Genomic DNA, 17,434 nt, shown 5'->3' on the forward strand with positions numbered 1-17,434 from the left:
GAGGCAGTGCGAAGCTTTTAAAATGGCGCCGCCCTCCGCGACTTCAGCGCGCTTGAGGTTAACGTCAGGTCGTCTTCCGGTGCATAACCGGAAGTGGCGCCGTCCATGGAGGCGTCCGGGCCGACACCGTCGCGGAGCGGCCGGAGCCTCCGCTCCCGGGGATGGTGAGGCCGCGGCGGCGGCACCGGAGCCGGCACCGGCTGCCCTGGGGGGGCTGACCTGAGCCCTCCCCGAGCCGGGGGGGTTTGTCCGGGGGACCCCAGACCCGGCCCGGCCCCCTCGTGTAATCCCCGGTGTCCCTCCGTGTCGCTCGGTGCCCCCAGCCTTTCCCCGTGTCCCTCGCTGCCTCCCGCGTCCCCCCGTGACCCCCCACGCCCCCAATTTCACACCCCTTTCGTTCCCCCCGTGTCCTGCTTGTCCCCACCACGTCCCAGGACTCCCCCACAGGGTTGGGGTCCCCCTGGAAAAGCTGCACCCCCGAGTTGATGGGGGAACCCCACCTTCTCTCCCCCGCAGACGTGCCGCTCTCCGGACTGATGGCGTCGGGCGCGACGAGCCGCTCCGAGGACGAGGAGTCGCTGGCGGGGCAGAAGCGGGGCTCGGCCCAAGCCGCGGGCGCCATCCCCAAGCGCCGCAGCTCCTCCCGGTACGCCGGGGTGGGAGAGGGGGGCGCGGGGCTGAACCCTGCCCACCCGCTGCCTGCCTGCGGGAGGGCACCAGCACCTAGAGCCATCTCGTTTCTTCCAGCTTCATCAAGAGGAAGAAGTTTGACGATGAGCTGGTAGAGAGCAGCCTCGCCAAATCCTCCAGCCGGGCCAAGGGTGCTGGCGGGGTCGAGCCCGGGCGCTGCTCGGGCAGCGAGCCCTCCTCCAGTGAGAAGAAGAAGGTGAGGGGCTAGCGGGAACATCCAGGGGCTGGTCGCGGGTCTGGGGAGCTCAATGATTCCCCAAACTCCCGTCTCTGCCCACCCAGGTCTCCAAGTCTGTGTCTGCCCCCATTGCGCCCAGCCCAGTCCCGACCCCCGGCCTCGCCAAGCGGATGAAGAAGAGCAAACAGCCCCTGCAGGTGACGAAGGATCTGGGCCGCTGGAAACCCGCTGACGACCTCCTGCTCATCAACGCCGTGCTGCAGGTAACGGCCCCGAGGGGCCGCCTGTCCCCTGGGGATGCTCGTGGGGAGGCGTTTGCCACTGCCGTGTTTTGGGGCTGTCCCCCAGGGACTGTCCCCTCACCCGGCGGCTTTCCCAGACCAACGATTTGACCTCCGTGCACTTGGGCGTGAAGTTCAGCTGCCGTTTCAACCTGCGGGAGATCCAGGAGCGCTGGTACGCGCTCCTCTACGACCCCATCATCTCCAAGTGAGTGCAGGGCGAGCGCCGAGGGGCAGAGCCGTCCCGGGGGCAGCCGCTGGGGACTGTGGGGGTCTCACACCGTGTCGTCCCCCCCAGGCTTGCCTGCCAGGCCATGCGGCAGCTGCACCCCGAGGCCATCGCCGCCATCCAGAGCAAAGTGCTCTTTAGCAAAGCCGAGGAGCAGCTGCTGAACAAGGTGGGATCGGTAAGAGCAGGGCGAGCTGCAGGGTGGGGGGCTCCAGTCTGGGGTCTTGGGCTCTCGAGGGGTGTCCTTGGTGCCGCATGTCCCTTCTCCCCTCTGCAGACCAGCCAGCCCACGCTCGACACCTTCCAGGAGCTGCTCCACAAGCACCCCGATGTCTTCTACCCGTCCCGCACGGCCAAGGCCCTGCAGCTGCACTGGCAGCTCATGAAGCAGTACTACCTGCTGGACGACCAGACCGGTGAGGCTCGGGGGGTCCCCTGCGCCCCCTGGGGACCCCTGACCCCTGCGCCCCCTCACTCCCGCCCCTCCTGCTCCTTCCAGTGCAGCCGCTGCCCAAGGGCGACCAAGTGCTGAACTTCTCGGACGCCGAGGACATGCTCGATGACAGCAAGCTGAAGTGAGGCTTTTGGGGGGCTGGGGGTGGGGACGGGGGCCGTGCTGGTGGGGCGCGGGGTGGCACCGTCTCATCCTGCCTCTTCTCCTCCGCAGGGATGGGCGGGATGAGGTGCTGGAGCACGGTGAGTCCAGCCCGCTCCCATCTGGGCAGCCCGAATTGGCGGGGAGAGGCCCAGGACCCCCAGGGCAGGGGGCAGGCGCCCCCCACCCTCCCCAGCTCCCTTCTCCCCTTCTCCCCAGAGCTGACCGTGGCCGACCGGCGCCAGAAGCGGGAGATCCGGCAGCTGGAGCAGGAGCTGCACAAGTGGCAGGTGCTGGTTGATAGCATCACAGGTAAGAGCTCTGGGAGCCAGGGGTAGCTGTCTGTCTGTCCCCCCAGCTGTCTGTCTGTCCCTCCACCCCTCTCACCCCTCCTTCCCACAGGCATGAGCTCCCCGGACTTCGACAGCCAGACGCTGGCCGTGCTGCGGGGCCGCATGGTGCGGTACCTCATGCGCTCCCGGGAGGTGAGTGCAGGTGTTGTGCCCCCCACCCTCCCCAGCAGAGCCCCCCACGCCCCAGGGAGCCCCCCAGCTTCCCCGCAGCCCCCTGATGCTTCCTCCCTGCCCCAGATCACGCTGGGCAGAGCCACGAAGGACAACCAGATCGACGTGGACCTGGCCCTGGAGGGACCGGCCTGGAAGATCTCCCGCAAGCAGGGTAGGGACGAGGATCGGGGCTGGGGGCTTTGGTCTTGGGGGGCTCTGGAGCGGGGGGCTGCACTTCCCTGCCTCCTTTCACCCCACGTTTCCCCTTCAGGCGTCATCAAGTTGAAGAATAACGGGGATTTCTTCATCGCTAACGAGGGCCGGCGTCCCATCTACATCGACGGGCGCCCCGTGCTCGGCGGCAACAAGTGGAAGCTGAACAACAACTCGGTGGTGGAGGTGAGCCCCGACGTGGCGAGGGGGGTCCCGGGGAGGGCTGGGGGGTCCCACCCTGCTCACCCTCTGCCCCCTCCCCAGATCGCCAGCCTCCGCTTCGTCTTCCTCATCAACCAGGACCTGATCGCCCTCATCAAGGCGGAGGCGGCCAAGCTGGCCCAGCAGTGACGAGGGGTGGGGGCTGCTCCCCTGGGTCCCCCACGCCGGCTCTGCAGGGGGGAAATGGGCGTCCCCACAGCCCCCCATTTGGTGATGGGGGCTCCCAGCACCCCTTGGCTGCCTCCTTGGGGGCGCTGGGCCCCCCCTGCCCCCAGCCCTGGGGCTGGAGATTGGAAGCCTACAATAAAGTGTTTTCCCCTCCTGCCGTGTGGGGGTCCCCAGGGGCTGGGGACAGGGCGGGGGGGGGGACACAGGACCCCCACCTCCTGTGGCGTGTTCTTAAAATCACTCTTTTATTGAAAAAAGTGGAGAGGAGGCTCCGCCCCAGCACGGGGGGGCAGCAGTTGGGTATGGTCTGGTTGCACTGGGGTCCCATCACATGCCCGTCCCCTCCTCTTGGGGCTGGGGGGGACCCTGGCCCTGGGACCCCCCCATCAGCACCAGCTCCAGGCTGGGCACGTCCCAGGGCACGGGGGGCTCCAGCTCCGCCGCGGGGAGGCCGTGGCCCCTCGAGGAGGCAGGGGTGGGTGGCCATGCCGGGGGGCTCCCCCGCGGCTGCCCCTCCTGCCCCCCCGGGGAGCCCCAGAAGGGGTCGGGATGCAGCCAGGGCTGGCTGCGGGCGGCGGGGGGGCCCCAGCCCCAGGGCTGGCTGCGGGCGCAGTCGGTGGGGGGCGGCCGGTGCAGGCAGAGCCCGGGGCCCCCCGTCTCCACGCGCAGCGGCTGGAGGGCTGCGGCCGTCACCGGGGCGTCGGGGCGCGGGGCGGGCGGCAGCAGCAGGAGCTGCACGGCCTCTCGCAGCACCCGCAGCCCCTCCCGCAGCTGCAGCACCTGCCCCGAGAGCTCGGCCACCTGCGGGTGACGGGGGTCAGTGTCCCCCTGGACCCCCCCCAACCCCTTCACCCCCCTGCCCAGCCCCCCCCTTACCGCCTGCCGCAGCTTCTCGATGGTGTCGGCGCTGCTCGGCTCCGGGGGGCCGGGGGGGATGGCCAGCAGCCCCCCGTCCCCAGCTGGGGGAAAGGTGAGTGTCTCCTCGGGGCACCCAGGGGTCCAGCCCCCTCCCCCTGGCCCCCCAGAACCTCGGCACTGGGGCCCCCCCGCCTTACCTGGCCCCAGGGAGGGGCCGAGGTGGAAGCTGAAGAGGGGCTTGTCGGCGGCGCAGCCCTCCCCCTCCGTGCCGTCGACCACCCTGTGGGACAGCGGGGGGGTGGGGGGGGTCGGTGGGGCACAGACCCACGGCTCCGGGCCTCCCCCCGCCCCCCCCCCCGCGGCCCCTCACCTGGGACTCAGGTCTGGGGGGCTGCTCCAAGGGTGCAGCTGCAGGGCTGTGGGGTGCCCGGCCGCGGGGTGGGCGCGGGGGCCGCCGCTGCGGGGGGGCCGGGGCTGGGTCCCCGCCACGGGGGATGGCCGGGGGCTGGGGGGGGCCGGGCCGGGGCTGGGGGGCTGCGCCTCGGCCCCCTCCTCCGCCGCGGGCTCCCCGCCGGGCGAGCACCACTCTGCCTGCAGCGGGGGCACAGAGGGGGGCCCTGCTCCTGCACCCTCGCATTGCCCCTTCCCCCGTGACGTCATCTTCGCCCTGTGATGTCACCTTTTGCCCCAGGAAGTTACCCCATCCCCCCCCCAGCCCTGCAATTCCCCCCACCTCAGCCCCACATCGCACCCTCCCCCCCACCCCACGTCAGCTTTGGCCCCACGGGTTGCGCCTCAAATTTGTCTTGTCCCCCTTAGCCAGGAGTTACGTCATAGCGTGAGGGCAGTGATGTCACTAGGAAGCTGTGATGTCATCCTCGGCTGCCTTGGCGTCGTGGAACCACCGAGCCCACGATGTCACCTCCCCTCTCCCCCCATCCCTGCTGGTGATAGCGTCAGCCCCCTGCCTCCCCCGGCTGATGTCACTCCCCAGCCCCATGGCGTCACCCCCCCTCCCCCCCCAGTGACGTCACCTCACCTCGGGGGCGCCCCCCAGGTCGTAGCTGAGCTCGCGGGGGAGCTGCCGGCGGAAGGCGCGGGCGAAGTCGGGGTCGAGGGCCAGGCCCTCGGCCAGCGCCGGCAGCCCCAGGCTCTGCAGGGCGCAGTACGTCAGCCCCCGCACGTCCGCCCGCGCCCGCCGGGTGCGCGGGGACCCCCCCAGGCCGCAGCCGATCAGGTCCCCCTTCCCTGGGGGGGGGTGGGGGGCGCGTTAGGCCGGCCATCGGTGTCACGACGCGGCCGGCCTCAGCCCGCTCCCGCGCCCCGCACCGAGGATGGCGAGGACGATGCCGTCCCGCAGCACCTCCATGGAGCCGGAGCGGAGGAAGTAGAGCGCCTGGAGCGCGTCGCCGCGGCGGATGAGCAGCTCTCCGGGGGTGCAGAAGGCGGGGCGCACCCCCAGGGAGAGGGCGCGCAGGCAGCCCCGGCTGGCCCCCGCGAAGAGGGGCAGCTGCAGCAGCTCCTTGTGCAGGTGCAGGGCGATGTCGGCCCGCAGCTCCTCGGGCAGGCTCTGCAGGAGCTGCGCGCCATGGGGTCAGTGGGGCGGGGGGCACCCCACGGCCCCCCTCCCTAACGCGGGCTGGGCCCCCCGAGCCCCCCCAGGACATCCTGAGCTCCCCATCCTGCCCTGCCACAGGCCGTGCTCCCAGAGCTCCCCCCACTCCGTCCCTGCCCCCCAGAGCCCCTGTCCCTCCCCGTCATGGACTGAGCACCCCAAAGTCCCCCCCGTAGCACCCAGAGCACCCCCCCCATCCCTATTTGGGGCGGCAGAGCCCCCAGGCCCCCTCCATCCCTGCCATGGCTCTGGTCCACCCCAGTTCCCATCCATCCCCCCCACAGACTGTGCACCCAAGTCCCCCAAGTCCATCCCTGCTGGGGGGCCGGGGCACCCCCAGTTCCCCTCCATCCCTGTCACGGGGCTGGGGAACCCCAGCTCTCATCCATCCGTGCACCGCTGCTGTTTGCCTGGGCCGGGGTCCCAGGGTGCCAGGGTCCCGGGGGGATGGGGTCCCAGGGTGCCAGGGTCCCGGGGGGGTGGTGTCCCAGGGTGCCGGGGTCCTGGGGGGATGGGGTCCCAGGGCGCTGGGGTCCCAGGGGGGTGGTGTCCCAGGGTGCCGGCGTCCTGGGGGGATGGGGTCCCAGGGCGCTGGGGTCCCGGGGGTGCCGGGGTCGGTGGCGCCCGCGGCGGGGGCTGACCTCGGCGGTGTCGATGCCGTTGTTGGCTGCCCAAGTGCTCTGGAAATACTCGAGGATGCGGCGCTTGAGGGGCCGGGGGATGCGGTGGATGCGGATGTAGTCGTGCAGGTCGCGGGTGCGGCTGTGGTACAGGAACCGGCGGGCGTACAGCCGCTGGATGATGGCCGTCACGTTGCCGAAGACCACCGCGTGCATCAGCGCTGGGGACAGCGGGGACACGCGTCACCCGGCCGCTGGGTCCCCCCACGCCCCCAGCCCGCCCCAGCCCCTCACCCCCGACCAGCATGGTGCAGATGGAGAAGATCTTCTCGGTGTCGGTGTTGGCGGAGACGTTGCCGAAGCCCACGCTGGTCAGGCTGCTCAGGGCGAAGTAGAGGGAGGTGATGTAGGCGCTGCGGAGCGACGGGCCCCCCAGCAGCCCCCCACTCTCGCTGCAGTTCGCCCCCGGCTCCGTGCCGTTCTTGGCCCCTCCGGCGCTGCAGTTCCTCCTCGCCAGGTAGTAGGGGGTCTCCAGCCGCCGCGCCAGCTCCTGCAGCCAGCCTGGGGGGGACGGGGTGGGGTGGGGTGGGGTGCTGCGGGGGCTGCTCGGCTTTGGGGGGGGGGGGCCGGACAAGGGCGCAGGGACACGGGACACAGGCAGCCCTTGGTCTGGGGCTGTGGGGTGCACACGCTGATGGGCAGGTCTCGGGGGGGGGGGGGGGGGGGGTATGGCCACCACGGGAGGGCTCAGGGAACAGGGGTGCACAAGCAAACTTCAGCTTTGGGGTGCACTGAGGACATTTGGGGGGGGGGCACCAGCAAACTCTGGCAGCAGCTCAGCGCGTGCACAGGCACCGGCTCCAGGGTATGGGGGGGGGACACATGCACAGGGCCAGGCATGTGGGGGCCACGGGCCAGGACCCCCCCGCAGCCCCTGGGGTGGGCAGCGGCAGCGGGGCGGCCGTACCGATCTCGGGCAGGGCGGCGGGGCTGCCCTCCACCTCACGCTGCCCCAGGAAGAACCAGCCGCAGGCAACCCAGTGGGCCAGGAGGGCGAAGACCACCATGAGCAGCGCCAGCACCACGGCGCTGTACTGCGAGTACCGGTCCAGGTTGGGCAGCAGCCGCAGCAGCCGCAGCAGCCGCACCGTCTTCAGCAGGTGGGCACCCACGTACTGCGGGGAGAGGGACGGGACACCCAGAGGCGATGGGGGGGACGACTGGTTGGCTCTGTCCAGCCACAAGCCCCCTTTGGGGTCCTTCACAGCCCATCGGGGTCCCTGCATCATTAATGGGGGGGGTGGGGGGTGGGGTGTGTGAGGTGGGGGTGTGGATTCCTGCAGTCCACCAGGGTCTCCAAAATCCCACCAGGACCCCACAGCCCCACTGGGGTCCCCAATGCCCCATCAGTGTCACCACAGCCACATGGAGAGTCTCCACAATCCCATCCACAGCCACATGGTGGGGTTGTGGGGGTGCAACGGGGTGTCCCTGCAGCCTTTTGGGCTCCCTGCACCCCTCAGCAGCCCCACCGGCCCATCAGGGTCTCCACTGAGGTCCCCGTGGTCCATCAGCAGCCCCAAACCCCCTGTAGGACACCCCCCACCCCGTCTGCAGCTTGGGGAGTGGGGGGGGGGGTGGGGGGTCTGTGTCCTTGCAGCCCAGGGAGGGTGTCCTTGCAGCCCCACAGCTCAGGGGTCCCCCAGCAGCCTGGGAAGGGGGTGTGAGGGGTTCCCCCACGTCCTGGCGCTCACCACGTTGACCCGGCAGGCGGCGAGCAGGTCGAAGGGCAGCGCGGCCACCAGGTCGAGTGGGAACCAGCCAGCCAGGTAGTGGCGGGCGACGGCGCGGGGGTCCAGCACCACCTGCCCCGACTTGCTGACGAAGGTGGTTCGGAAGTTGAGGATGATGTCTAGGGCGGGGTGGGGTCAGCCATCAGTGCACCGAGTCCCTCTGGCCTCTGCATGGGTCAGACTCTGGGGGAGGGGTGGGGGCTTTACCCAGCATGAAGAGGATTTCCACGCACAGGTCACAGGCGCTGGGGGGTCCGCGGGCGGCCGGCAGCCCCTCCTCAGTGCCCGCGCCCACGCAGACGCTGTAGGGGACAGTGACGGCCACGTAGAGGGTGGCGAGCAAGATGAGCCCGTCCCAGCCTGCCTTGAAGGCCCCGTAGTGCAGCAGGATGAGGGGGGGCTTGCGGATGGCGGCCACCTTGTACTCGGGCAGCGAGGGCTTGTCCCCGAAGACGCCCTGATGGAGACGGGGGTGGGGGGTCAGCCTAGAGCCCTGTCCCCTGCCCCGACACCCTGTCCCTAGCATGGATGTACTGTCCCCAGCCTCCACACCCTGTCCCCAGCCTGGACATCCCAAACCTCATCGCCAGCCCCTTCCCGGTCCAGCCACATTGTCTCCAGCCCCGACACCTTGTCTCCATCCCCCCGACACCCTGGAAAGCCTCCCCTCAGCCTCAGCACCTTGTCCCCAGCCCTTGTGTCACCACATACACTGCATCAGCCTCTTCCCTGCCTGGACACTGTTCCCAGCCAGGATGCCCTGTCCCCAACCCCGAAACGTGTCCCCAGCCTCAAAACATGTCCCCAGCCCCAAAACAGGTCCCCACCCCACCTTTCTGAGCTTGTGCTTGCTCTTCCTCTGCTTCTGCAGGTGCCCCGAGAGGTGGTATAGCACCGCCCGGCTCCGGCGCCGGCTGGCATTGAAGCCCTTCCCTCCGGCACGGCTGAAGCGCCGGCGCCCGCCTGCCCGGGCAGAGCGAGGGGACGTCAGGGACAGTGGTCGTGGGGGGCTCCAGCAGGTCCCATCGCGCCTCGCTGTCCCCTCACCCGTCTCCTTTGTGCTGTCGGCGGCCGAGTGGCTCTTGGTGCTGGTGATGTCCTTGTGGGACACGAGGAACAGGGCCACCTCGTCCTTCTCATTCTTGATGGGCACCACGTCCAGGAGGCACCAGAAGGGGACACCTGCCGGAGGGGGGCGACACGGGGGCTGGCGGGTTTGGAGGGGCTGCGGAAGGGACCCGGTCGCCCCCCGCTGCCACCCACCGCTCTTGCGGTAGAGGATGAGCTCGCCCTTGAAGGCCTGGTGCTCGTCCAGCGCGCGGCGGAGCTGCTGCCGCAGCAGCTCGCTGGTGTCGGGGCCGTAGAGGAAGGAGCAGGCGCAGCAGCGCTGCATCACCTCCGCCCGCGAGAAGCCCGTCAGGTCGCAGAAGCCGTCGGAGCAGTAGACGACGGGGAAGGCGCTGGGCACCTGGGCATTGCCCAGCACGAAGTTACTGTCTGCAAGGGAGAGGCGGCTGGGCTGGGGGGGCCGGCGAGGGGGGAAAGGGGGTGTCGGGAGCCCGTGGGGCTGGGGGACCCCATGGGTTTGGGGGACCACATAGACTGCGGGATCCCATGGCTGCTGGGGGATCCCATGAGGTTGGGGGATGCCATGAGGTTGGAGGGAAGGGGCCGGGGGAGCCCATTGGGTCTGGGGGATCCCATGAGGCTGGGGGGAAGGGGCCGGGGTGCCTGGGTCGGCCGTGGGGGCCCCTGTGGCTGTGCCCAGGGGTCCGGGGTGTCTGGGGTGGGGTCTGGGGGTGCGGGGGTACTGGGTGCGGGGGTGCCCGCAGCCATCTGGGCCCGCTGGGTTATTTTTACCCGCCGCGCAGCAGCTCTTGGGCTGAACCGCCCCGTTGGCACCGATGAAGCCCACTCTGCCTCATTTGCATACATTTGCATAGGAACAGCGTGGGGGGCTGCCTCCCACCCGCTCTCCCCGGGAGAGGCCAGAGCCGGGGGGAGGGGGGCGCCTTTCCCAAGGATCGGGGCGATCCGGGGGGCTCCAGCCCCCCGCGGCTGCCGGTGCCGGCACGGCGGGGGAGAGGGGGGCGGCCCCGGGAGGGGGCGGCGGGGGCGGATCCTTCCACGGGGGGCGGGGGGGGGGGGCGGCGGGAACCGGGACAGCACCGGGGCCCCCCCTGCCGCCCCCCGCCCCGGGCCGAGCACCCCCCGATCCGCCCGGGCGCTCTCCGAGGGGATCCCCGTGCGCAGCGCCGAGCACCGCCCGTGCCGTCCGGCCGCCCCGCCGGGGCCGGGGCCGGTACCGGTGCACTCACGCGTCCCGTCGAAGCGGCGGGCGATGGTGTCCAGGAAGGCGTTTTGGGGCGCCAGGAGCCCCCGCATCGGCGGCATCTCAGCGGCGGCTCCGCGCTGCCGCCATCCCCGCGGGCGCCGCCGGCCCCGGGGCTCCCCCCGCCCCGGGCCCGCCCCGGCACCGGCGCCGCCCCCCGGGAGGGGCTGGCAGAGACCGGGGGGCGCCGGGACCCCGCTCAGGGCCAGACGCTCCCGCGGCCGGGGCCGGTTCTCGCTCGTCTCAGTGGGGGGCGAGGAAGGGGCACCCCGAGGTGGGCACCCGCGGGGGAGCCAGGGGCACCCGGGGGCGGCGGCACTTGGGGGTGGGGGGCCGCAGCCCCAGCCCAAGGGTCAGGCAGGAAAAGCAGAAAACACCCGAATTTTAAAGCTCAAAGTTGGGTTTCGTTTATTTAATTCACTCCACGGACTCAGGAGAACTTTGGTTAAAGAGGGGGGGAAAAAAAAAACAGCATGAAAAATGACGGGGGGGCGGGGGGGGCAAAGGCTGGAGCCCCCCAGGCCCCCCCAGCCTCTCGAGGGCTGGAGCGGGGAGCTGCGGTGGCGGCGAGGCACAGACAGCGCTGTCCCCCATGAACGCCGCCTTTCTAGCTGTGCGAATAAAGGGTGACCGTCGCGCTCTGCCCCCGGTGGCTCCCAGGATTAGCTCTGCTAATTGATATTGCTATAAATTTAATTTAGGGACAAAGAGCAGGTGGAGACGTGGGGGGAAGGCAGGGCAAGAAGTGAATAAAATAGAAGAGATCCAACCCCACCCCACCCCCCCCAAACCAGAGAACAGCCAAGTGTGTGGACGAAGCGGCCCCGCGTCGCGGCGACCCCCACAGCCCCCCCGGCTCTCCCCAGGCCCCGCGTCCCAGCACCCGCCCTCGCTGCCAGCGCAAGGGAGGGGGTGTCAGGGGCCGCTCCTCCCAGGAGAGGCCCAGGTGTTGGCGCACGGAAGAAAAAGACACTCCGGGCTGGGCTTGGGCCAGCGCTGCCAGCGATTTCGCGGAGAAAAGGCGATTTCTGGAGGGGAAAGGAAAAGGGGGAGAGCGACGCGGCCTGACCCCGCTGCGAGGGAGCGGCGCCGGCCTGAGAACACAAAGCAGACGAGGGTGGGGGGGAGGAAGGGAAGAGAGAAAAGAAAATGGCACAAGAAGTGAGAAGTGTAAACTTTCCTTCGTTAGTAGCCTAGCTAGGAGCTTCCTACAGTCTGGTTCTCCCGTGGGACGGGTGGCAGGAAGGGAGAGCCGGCGGCTCTCAGGAGTTCGCTCCCTCCTGGCGACTGGCTCGGGGCTTACGCTGCGGGAGCCCCTTGGTCTCTGTGCCGGAGGGAGGGGGGCCGGGCCGGCCCGGCTGTGCCGAGGCGCCGCTGGTGCCCGTGGGCTGAGTGTGGCCGGGGCCGCCAGCGGAGGCTGCCAGGGGCGACGTTTGCCGCCGGCCGTGGGCCTGGCCGGGCCCGTTCCTGTGCCGGTGGCCGCTGTTGTAGCGCCCGGGGGCGAGGGGGCTGACGTGGCGCTGGCCCTGGGGCCTGGGCCCCGCTCCCGGTCGCCTGTTCCCCTGGAAAGCCTGAAACAGAAGAGGGCGGATGAGCGAGCGCGGGGCGGCAGAGGCAGCTCCCGATGCCGCCAATCCCTACGCGTCCCCACCTCCCGTTCCTGGGGGAAGGGGGAACGGAAAAGCAGGACCCTCAACAGTCTGCTCTGACGCAGAAGCGTCGAGGCAAGGCTGCGCCCTGCGGCTCTCAGGTGCGCCGGACCCTGCTGCTGCCCGGCCCTGCGAGTGCTGACGGCGACGGGCACCTGGCAGGGAGGGACCCGGCCCGGGAACTGGGAGAAGAGCCACGGCAGCGCCGTGCCGGTGCCGCGCCAGGCTGCGGTTACCTCTCGCGAAGGCTGGGGCGGGCGGCCGGTGGCATTCCCCGCAGCTGCCTCCGCCGAGGGCTTCTTGCTCGCCGTGGTAAGGCTTGCAGCGGAGGCAGAGGCACACGCCGGGGTGGAGGGAGCAGAGGTTGCGCTGGGACCGCTCAGGGAGGCGGCCGTGACGGAGCTGCACCGCGATCGGGTGGAGTAGCTGTTCTTTGGGTGGGAAACTGGAAGAGAAACATCCCGAAATGTGCATTCGGCAAACGGGACCCCGACCATTCACCGTCCGGCCTCTGGACCCTGCCAGTGACAGCACTGCTGGGGCGGAGGCGGCTCACGGCTGGAGCCAAAGGCTCGAAGGGACAACAGAGCTTTGTCTGGTGAGACGAATCAGAGAATCGTTAAGGTTGGAAAAGACCTCCAGGATCACCAGGTCCAGCCATCAACCGTCACCCCAACACCACGAGTTCTAAACCATGCCCCAAAGTGCCACGTCTACACGTTTTCTGACCACCCCCAGGGATGGTGACTCCCCCACCTCTCTGGGCAGCCTCTTCCAATGCCTGACCGCTCTCTCAGTAAAGAAATTTTTCTTAATATCCAATCTAAACCTCTCCTGATGCAACTTCAGGCCATCTCCTGTCCCTGGTGACCTGGGAGCAGAGACCAGCCCCCCCCTCACTCCAGCCCCTCTCAGGGGGCTGCAGAGAGCGAGAAGGGCTCCCCTCAGCCCCCTCTTCTCCAGCCTAAACCCCCCCAGCCCCCTCAGCCGCCCCCCAGCACACTTGTGCTCCAGACCCTGCCCCAGCCCCGCTGCCCTTCTCTGGACACGCTCCAGCCCCTCAAGGCCCTTCTTGACCCGAGGGGCCCAAACCTGAGCCCAGCATTCGAGGTGGGGCCTCCCCAGGGCCGAGCACAGGGGCCCCATCCCTGCCCGGCCCCTGCTGGCCACACCAGTGCTGACACAAGCCCGGGGGCTGGTGGCCTCCTTGGCCACCCGGGCACTGCTGGCTCATGCCCAGCCGGCTGTCAGCCAGCACCCCCAGGGCCTTCTCCGCCGGGCACTTCCCAGCCCCTCTGCCCCAGGCCTGGGGCGCTGCCTGGGGTTGGTGCGACCCAAGGGCAGGACCCGGCACTGGGCCTTGTTAAACCTCACACAACTGGCCTCGGCCCATGATCCAGCCTGTCCAGGCCCCTCTGCAGAGCCTTCCTGCCCTCGAGCAGATCGACACTCCCACCCAGCTCGGTGTCGCCCGCAAGCTTTGGTCGTGAACGGTCCAAGGGCTTGGCTAACTGGGACCAGCGCTCGACAGCGAAGGGGACGGGCACAGACCTCTCGCCAAGGGAGGCGCGTCCGCAGCAGCAGCGAGGGGAGGGCTGCCTCCTTCTGCACTGCTGAGAGGAAACTAAACACCCAGAGCAAAAGGCTCCCAGTCCCGCCGCTATTGAGTTTTGGGGCACAGGTGAAGGGTTTTGGTGACGGCGGGGCTAGCGAAGGGGTGACAGCCACCTCGGCTCCTCCCCGACTCCCACCCGGCTCACCTTGCCCGAACGAGGCGATGCTCTTCTTCAGCGCGTCGAGGTCGCAGGTGAACCGCGCCACCCGGCCCAGGTCCTCGTCGTACTTCCGTTCGCTCACAAAGTGCTTCACAGGAAAGGCAGAACGCGCACGTTAATTCAGGGCACTGAATTCCAGGGCGCAGGCACAGAAAGCGGAGGCGAAAGCCTCGTGTTGTGGCCCTGGAACAAGCACCCGAGTTGGGTGCTGCTTGAAAAAAAACACCCCGCGGTGAAGAGGCAGGCGGCTGCAATGACTTATGGAAATAGAAAAAGCAGATTTTTGCAGCTCTTATACAAACCAGCCTTCCCCAGGCTCCTGCCAAGCCGTAGGTGAACTCAGTGCAACAGCAGCTCCGCCTGCCCCTCTCTGGTCTGTGAAAGCAGCGCAGCCCAGCTCCCTGGGGTCACTGGGGCAACGAATCCTGCCACGGGGGCGAGGGGCTGGAGTTTTCAAACTGGAGTTTAATTGATCCAACTTTGCACCGACCTCTTGTGGCAGCAGCCGGCGTGCTGGAGAGCAGCAGTGTTTTACGGGATGTAAAAGCCACCGGCGCGCAGCAGGCAGGCTCTCCCGATTTAGGGGGGGAAGGCAGAGGTCAGCCCACGCCAGCGGGAGGTTTTCACAACGGCTCTGAGCGCAGAGCTGCGGCCTCGCCGCCTTCCCACTCTCTGCCAGTTCACAACGGCTGAAAGCCGGGCTGCCGCGCCCCGGGGTTAACGTCTGGGTGATCGGTTGTTGGCCAAAGTCGGTATTTTACAAATCAAATATTTAAAATTAAGGTGTCCCGTGTCCCACGGCGGGGCTGCGGGCGGCAGCGTGCAGAATCCGAGAACCACGGACGCAAGGAGAGACTTGCACACAACACAGAATTGCTTTTAGAAGGGTCAGAAACCCAGAAGGTTACAAAAGAAGCGTACCACTGTTGCGAACTGTTAGGATTAATAGCCTTGCTGAGCGCTAGCAGCTGAAGTAGTTGAAGCCTTGGGCCACAAGAGCTACCCGAGAGTAAACTCTCTGATAAAACTAATCCTGCCAACACAGAACTCGCCGAATCTGGCAGATACGAGCGGAACGAAGAGGGTAAGGACCAAGGAAACCATTCCAAGAGAATGAGGTGATTTTGGAAGGCGGCCAGCCCAGCGACCAGGAAAGCTAGTAAGAAATCAACAGACCACCGACCAGAATTAAGGGATTGGACCTGGGGATCAGGTGCTGGGCGGTGCAGGTACAGCTGGGGTGCGTGATTTGGGGTGGGCGTCCCCCCTCGGAGGCACCCAGCTCGAGCTGCTCTGCATGTCGGATAAATAAACCCCTTATTCACTCAGCGGATGGGCGACCTGTCTTCTTCAAGAAGGAACCAAGGGCCAGGCCCTGCTGAGGTGGCATCCGTGTAATTCCTGCCACGGACTAGGCGGCGGCTGCGTAATTCCTGCAACACCGCGTTTGGGTGAGATTAGGACTAGGCTGGATTAGACAGAAGCGGAGCAAAACGCTCACCTTTATGTCGGCTCTGAGCTCGACCAGCTGCTCCTCCGACATTCGCACTGCCACATCAGTCATCTTCTTCAGGGCCTCTGCCTTCTTCTGGCGGCTCACCAGAATTTCCACTGCAAGACAGACCACAGCTCAGGCAGCGTCGGCACCGAACCAGCCTCCCCAGAGCAGAGCACCCCCAGCCCCGGCACACAGCACCTCACCGGCTGTGCAACGGGCTCCCCCCGAGCGCCCCGGCCAGCTCTGCGCCGCCCCCTCCCGCGGCGATTCACACCTCGAGGCACAGCCCGAGCTCTAAGCTGACTCCGCGAGGGGCACGACACGCAGCTTTGGTAGAAGCTCTGCCGCTCTCCCCAGGCTGACCGCTTCCCTGCCGCCCCCTCAAAGGTGCGGGTGTCCCTGCGGATCGCTCCCCGCCCGCACCAGGTGAGCTGGGAAAGCCCTTTCCAGCTCCCCAGGAACGGGCGCTCGCAGAATAGGGCGGTTTATGTCCCACCCTCTAACGAGGGCACAAAGCAACGGCCTCAAAGAGGACGGGTGCTGTCAACCGCGCCAGCAGCAAGCATCACCCAGTCACGATATACGCTCTTAACTCAAGCTACAGGGCAAGCTTTGTTCGGGTGTAGAGCCACGTATTTAGGAACAACGTGAACAGGAGGTAAGTCACAGAAATCTGCTCCTAGGGGGGCTGTTTCTTCAGCGCACAGCAACACCCACAGCTCTTCAGGTGGGCGCTTGTTGAGAAAGACAAGTCTTACTTGCTTCTGCTTTCACTTTGTCCATTTCAGCCAGCAACGCCACCTCGCGATCCATAAGGCTGGGGGATAAAAAAAAAAAAAAAATACAGAAAAAGGGAAGAGATTTAGTATTAAACAAAGAGGACAACGAAACCCTACAGCAAGAGCAGCGGCGGGAGGGTTTCCAGGGGCGCCGGCCAGCGGGGAGAGACCGGCAGGTGGCAGCAGGAGGCCGCCGCGCCGCGCACCGAGCCCCGGCTTTTGTTCTGGAAGCTGAGTCGTCGAGTGCAGGCTTTGCTAGCGTTAAAACTTGCTCAGGCTCGGGTCAGCGCGGAGCGGCGCTCCCAACAACCCGCTGGGTACGTGGTCACCTCGCTCTGGTAGTCGGAGCCACCTTGGCAAGGGGAGGGGGAGCGGCAGCTGTGGGGCTGGGGGAAGCTGTGCCCCGCCGGACTTGATCACCGAAGAAAACTAGGGCACAATGTTTAAAAGTCACTCAAAACACAAAACTAACGAGCAGCGGGGCAGGACAAGGAGCCACAACAGCAGGAGCAGGACGTGGGGCGTTCGGGCAGCCGTCCCCTCCCAGGCAGCCTCTCGGGTGCCACACTGGGAAGAAGCAGCGCTTCACACTTACGCCCTCAATAGCTCGTTGAAGCCTACCAAATTGGCCCACCAACCCAGAAACCCAGATTCCGGTGCTCCGTGCCGCTTCTCAGGAGGCGCGTGCCCCGCTGACCCCCACAGGGCTGCGGGACCCACACCAGACCCTTCCACGTGGTGCAGGTACGAGGACATGTCCTCCCGCCAGCCGCCACCACGCAGCCGGCAGCTCACCCGGAGGCACACACGTCCAAGATCCGGGAGTCTCTTACGGTCTGAGGATTTTTTGGCCACGGAGGGAACACCTGAGCTGGTCACAGCGAAGCATTGCCACTCGCCAGGAGGCTCCAGCGTGCCTCAAGTGTGTCTGTTGCCATGAGACCGCAATTCCCCCGGGCATCACGGCGGCAGCCTCTCCGCAAGCAGAACGGCACAGCTAGCGCCCGGCCACGTTTAGCGAATTCAGGCTATCGAGCACCCTCCGGTGAGGGGGAGCACCCCATAACCGCTGCCCACAGGCCGTGCAAAGGCGGCTCTTGCCCCTGGAGATGTGCACACCAAGTAACTCAGGTTACGGTGGAAGCAGGAGAGGAAATACCAGTCCTCCCGTTCTGGACAGGGGCAGGTACCGGTTGCAGCTCTGTTCTTCGCCATAAGGAATCCAGACCCTTGCAGACTCCCTCCCTGCAAACGCTTCTTTTGTGCTTCGCTCTAAGCTACGCCTCCAACGCCCTCAGCCTGCACCGCTGCAGCTCACCTTCGCTCAGCTGCTGCCAGCGGCTTGGATGCCTTCGACATCCAGCCTATCAATAGGGCTCCTTTCTGCTCTTATATTTAGAAAGCAGAAACTGAGTCTTCCTCTCGCGTAGCTG

General features: G+C 67.6%; 3 protein-coding genes across 13 annotated transcripts in view; 1 reads left to right on the forward strand and 2 right to left on the reverse strand.

The window, feature by feature from the left end:
* Window positions 1–7: 7 nt before the first annotated feature.
* MCRS1 (microspherule protein 1) lies at window positions 8–3,236 on the forward strand. Its single transcript, XM_064474528.1, has 14 exons — window positions 8–164; window positions 517–646; window positions 748–886; window positions 973–1,131; window positions 1,248–1,357; window positions 1,448–1,556; window positions 1,656–1,794; window positions 1,878–1,953; window positions 2,046–2,074; window positions 2,193–2,285; window positions 2,376–2,458; window positions 2,564–2,651; window positions 2,751–2,878; window positions 2,957–3,236. The coding sequence occupies exons 1-14, from the start codon at window positions 23–25 to the stop codon at window positions 3,041–3,043; spliced, it is 1,512 nt and encodes a 503-aa protein (XP_064330598.1). The 5' UTR covers window positions 8–22; the 3' UTR covers window positions 3,044–3,236.
* A 71-nt stretch (window positions 3,237–3,307) lies between these two features.
* Window positions 3,308–10,420, reverse strand: KCNH3 (potassium voltage-gated channel subfamily H member 3). 3 transcript variants are annotated; one of them, XM_064474520.1, is made up of 14 exons: window positions 10,287–10,420; window positions 9,232–9,465; window positions 9,016–9,150; window positions 8,801–8,931; window positions 8,176–8,425; window positions 7,930–8,087; window positions 7,143–7,350; window positions 6,470–6,736; window positions 6,197–6,396; window positions 5,270–5,519; window positions 4,980–5,188; window positions 4,311–4,531; window positions 3,959–4,220; window positions 3,308–3,883 (listed from the first exon to the last, which is right to left on the reverse strand). In XM_064474520.1, exons 1-14 carry the CDS (start codon window positions 10,360–10,362, stop codon window positions 3,410–3,412), a joined length of 3,075 nt encoding a protein of 1,024 aa, XP_064330590.1. In that variant the 5' UTR covers window positions 10,363–10,420; the 3' UTR covers window positions 3,308–3,409. The 3 variants fall into 3 exon arrangements, with proteins under 3 accessions (XP_064330590.1, XP_064330591.1, XP_064330589.1); XM_064474521.1 differs by having other exon boundaries at window positions 3,959–4,041; window positions 4,138–4,220; window positions 8,801–9,150; XM_064474519.1 differs by having other exon boundaries at window positions 8,801–9,150.
* Window positions 10,421–10,682: 262 nt separating this feature from the next.
* Window positions 10,683–17,434, reverse strand: part of SPATS2 (spermatogenesis associated serine rich 2) — a 32,158-nt gene continuing 25,406 nt past the window's right edge. For all 9 annotated transcript variants that reach the window (XM_064474604.1, XM_064474599.1, XM_064474602.1 and 6 more), the window contains 5 exons: window positions 15,981–16,039; window positions 15,226–15,335; window positions 13,710–13,812; window positions 12,186–12,394; window positions 10,683–11,871 (listed from right to left, as the gene is read on the reverse strand). In XM_064474604.1, the coding sequence (XP_064330674.1) occupies window positions 11,563–11,871; window positions 12,186–12,394; window positions 13,710–13,812; window positions 15,226–15,335; window positions 15,981–16,039 (790 nt within the window). In that variant the 3' untranslated portion in view covers window positions 10,683–11,562. The remainder of the gene's footprint in view (window positions 11,872–12,185; window positions 12,395–13,709; window positions 13,813–15,225; window positions 15,336–15,980; window positions 16,040–17,434) is intronic.

This window comes from Phalacrocorax carbo, chromosome 27, assembly GCF_963921805.1.
Source record: "Phalacrocorax carbo chromosome 27, bPhaCar2.1, whole genome shotgun sequence".
Taxonomy (NCBI): Eukaryota; Metazoa; Chordata; class Aves; order Suliformes; family Phalacrocoracidae; genus Phalacrocorax; species Phalacrocorax carbo.

Bases quoted from the DNA above. Each gene is read 5' to 3' on its own strand.
- MCRS1 (XM_064474528.1), top strand. From the start codon at position 23: ATGGCGCCGCCCTCCGCGACTTCAGCGCGCTTGAGGTTAACGTCAGGT. The intron at 887-972 runs GTGAGGGGCTAG...CTGCCCACCCAG, and splicing joins CCTCCAGTGAGAAGAAGAAG to GTCTCCAAGTCTGTGTCTGC. The intron at 1,795-1,877 runs GTGAGGCTCGGG...TGCTCCTTCCAG, and splicing joins CCTGCTGGACGACCAGACCG to TGCAGCCGCTGCCCAAGGGC.
- KCNH3 (XM_064474519.1), bottom strand. From the start codon at position 10,362: ATGCCGCCGATGCGGGGGCTCCTGGCGCCCCAAAACGCCTTCCTGGAC. The intron at 8,088-8,175 runs GTAAAGCCCCCA...ACCCCGCCCTAG, and splicing joins GGAAATCCTCTTCATGCTGG to ACATCATCCTCAACTTCCGA. The intron at 5,189-5,269 runs GTGCGGGGCGCG...ACCCCCCCCCAG, and splicing joins CATCGTCCTCGCCATCCTCG to GGAAGGGGGACCTGATCGGC.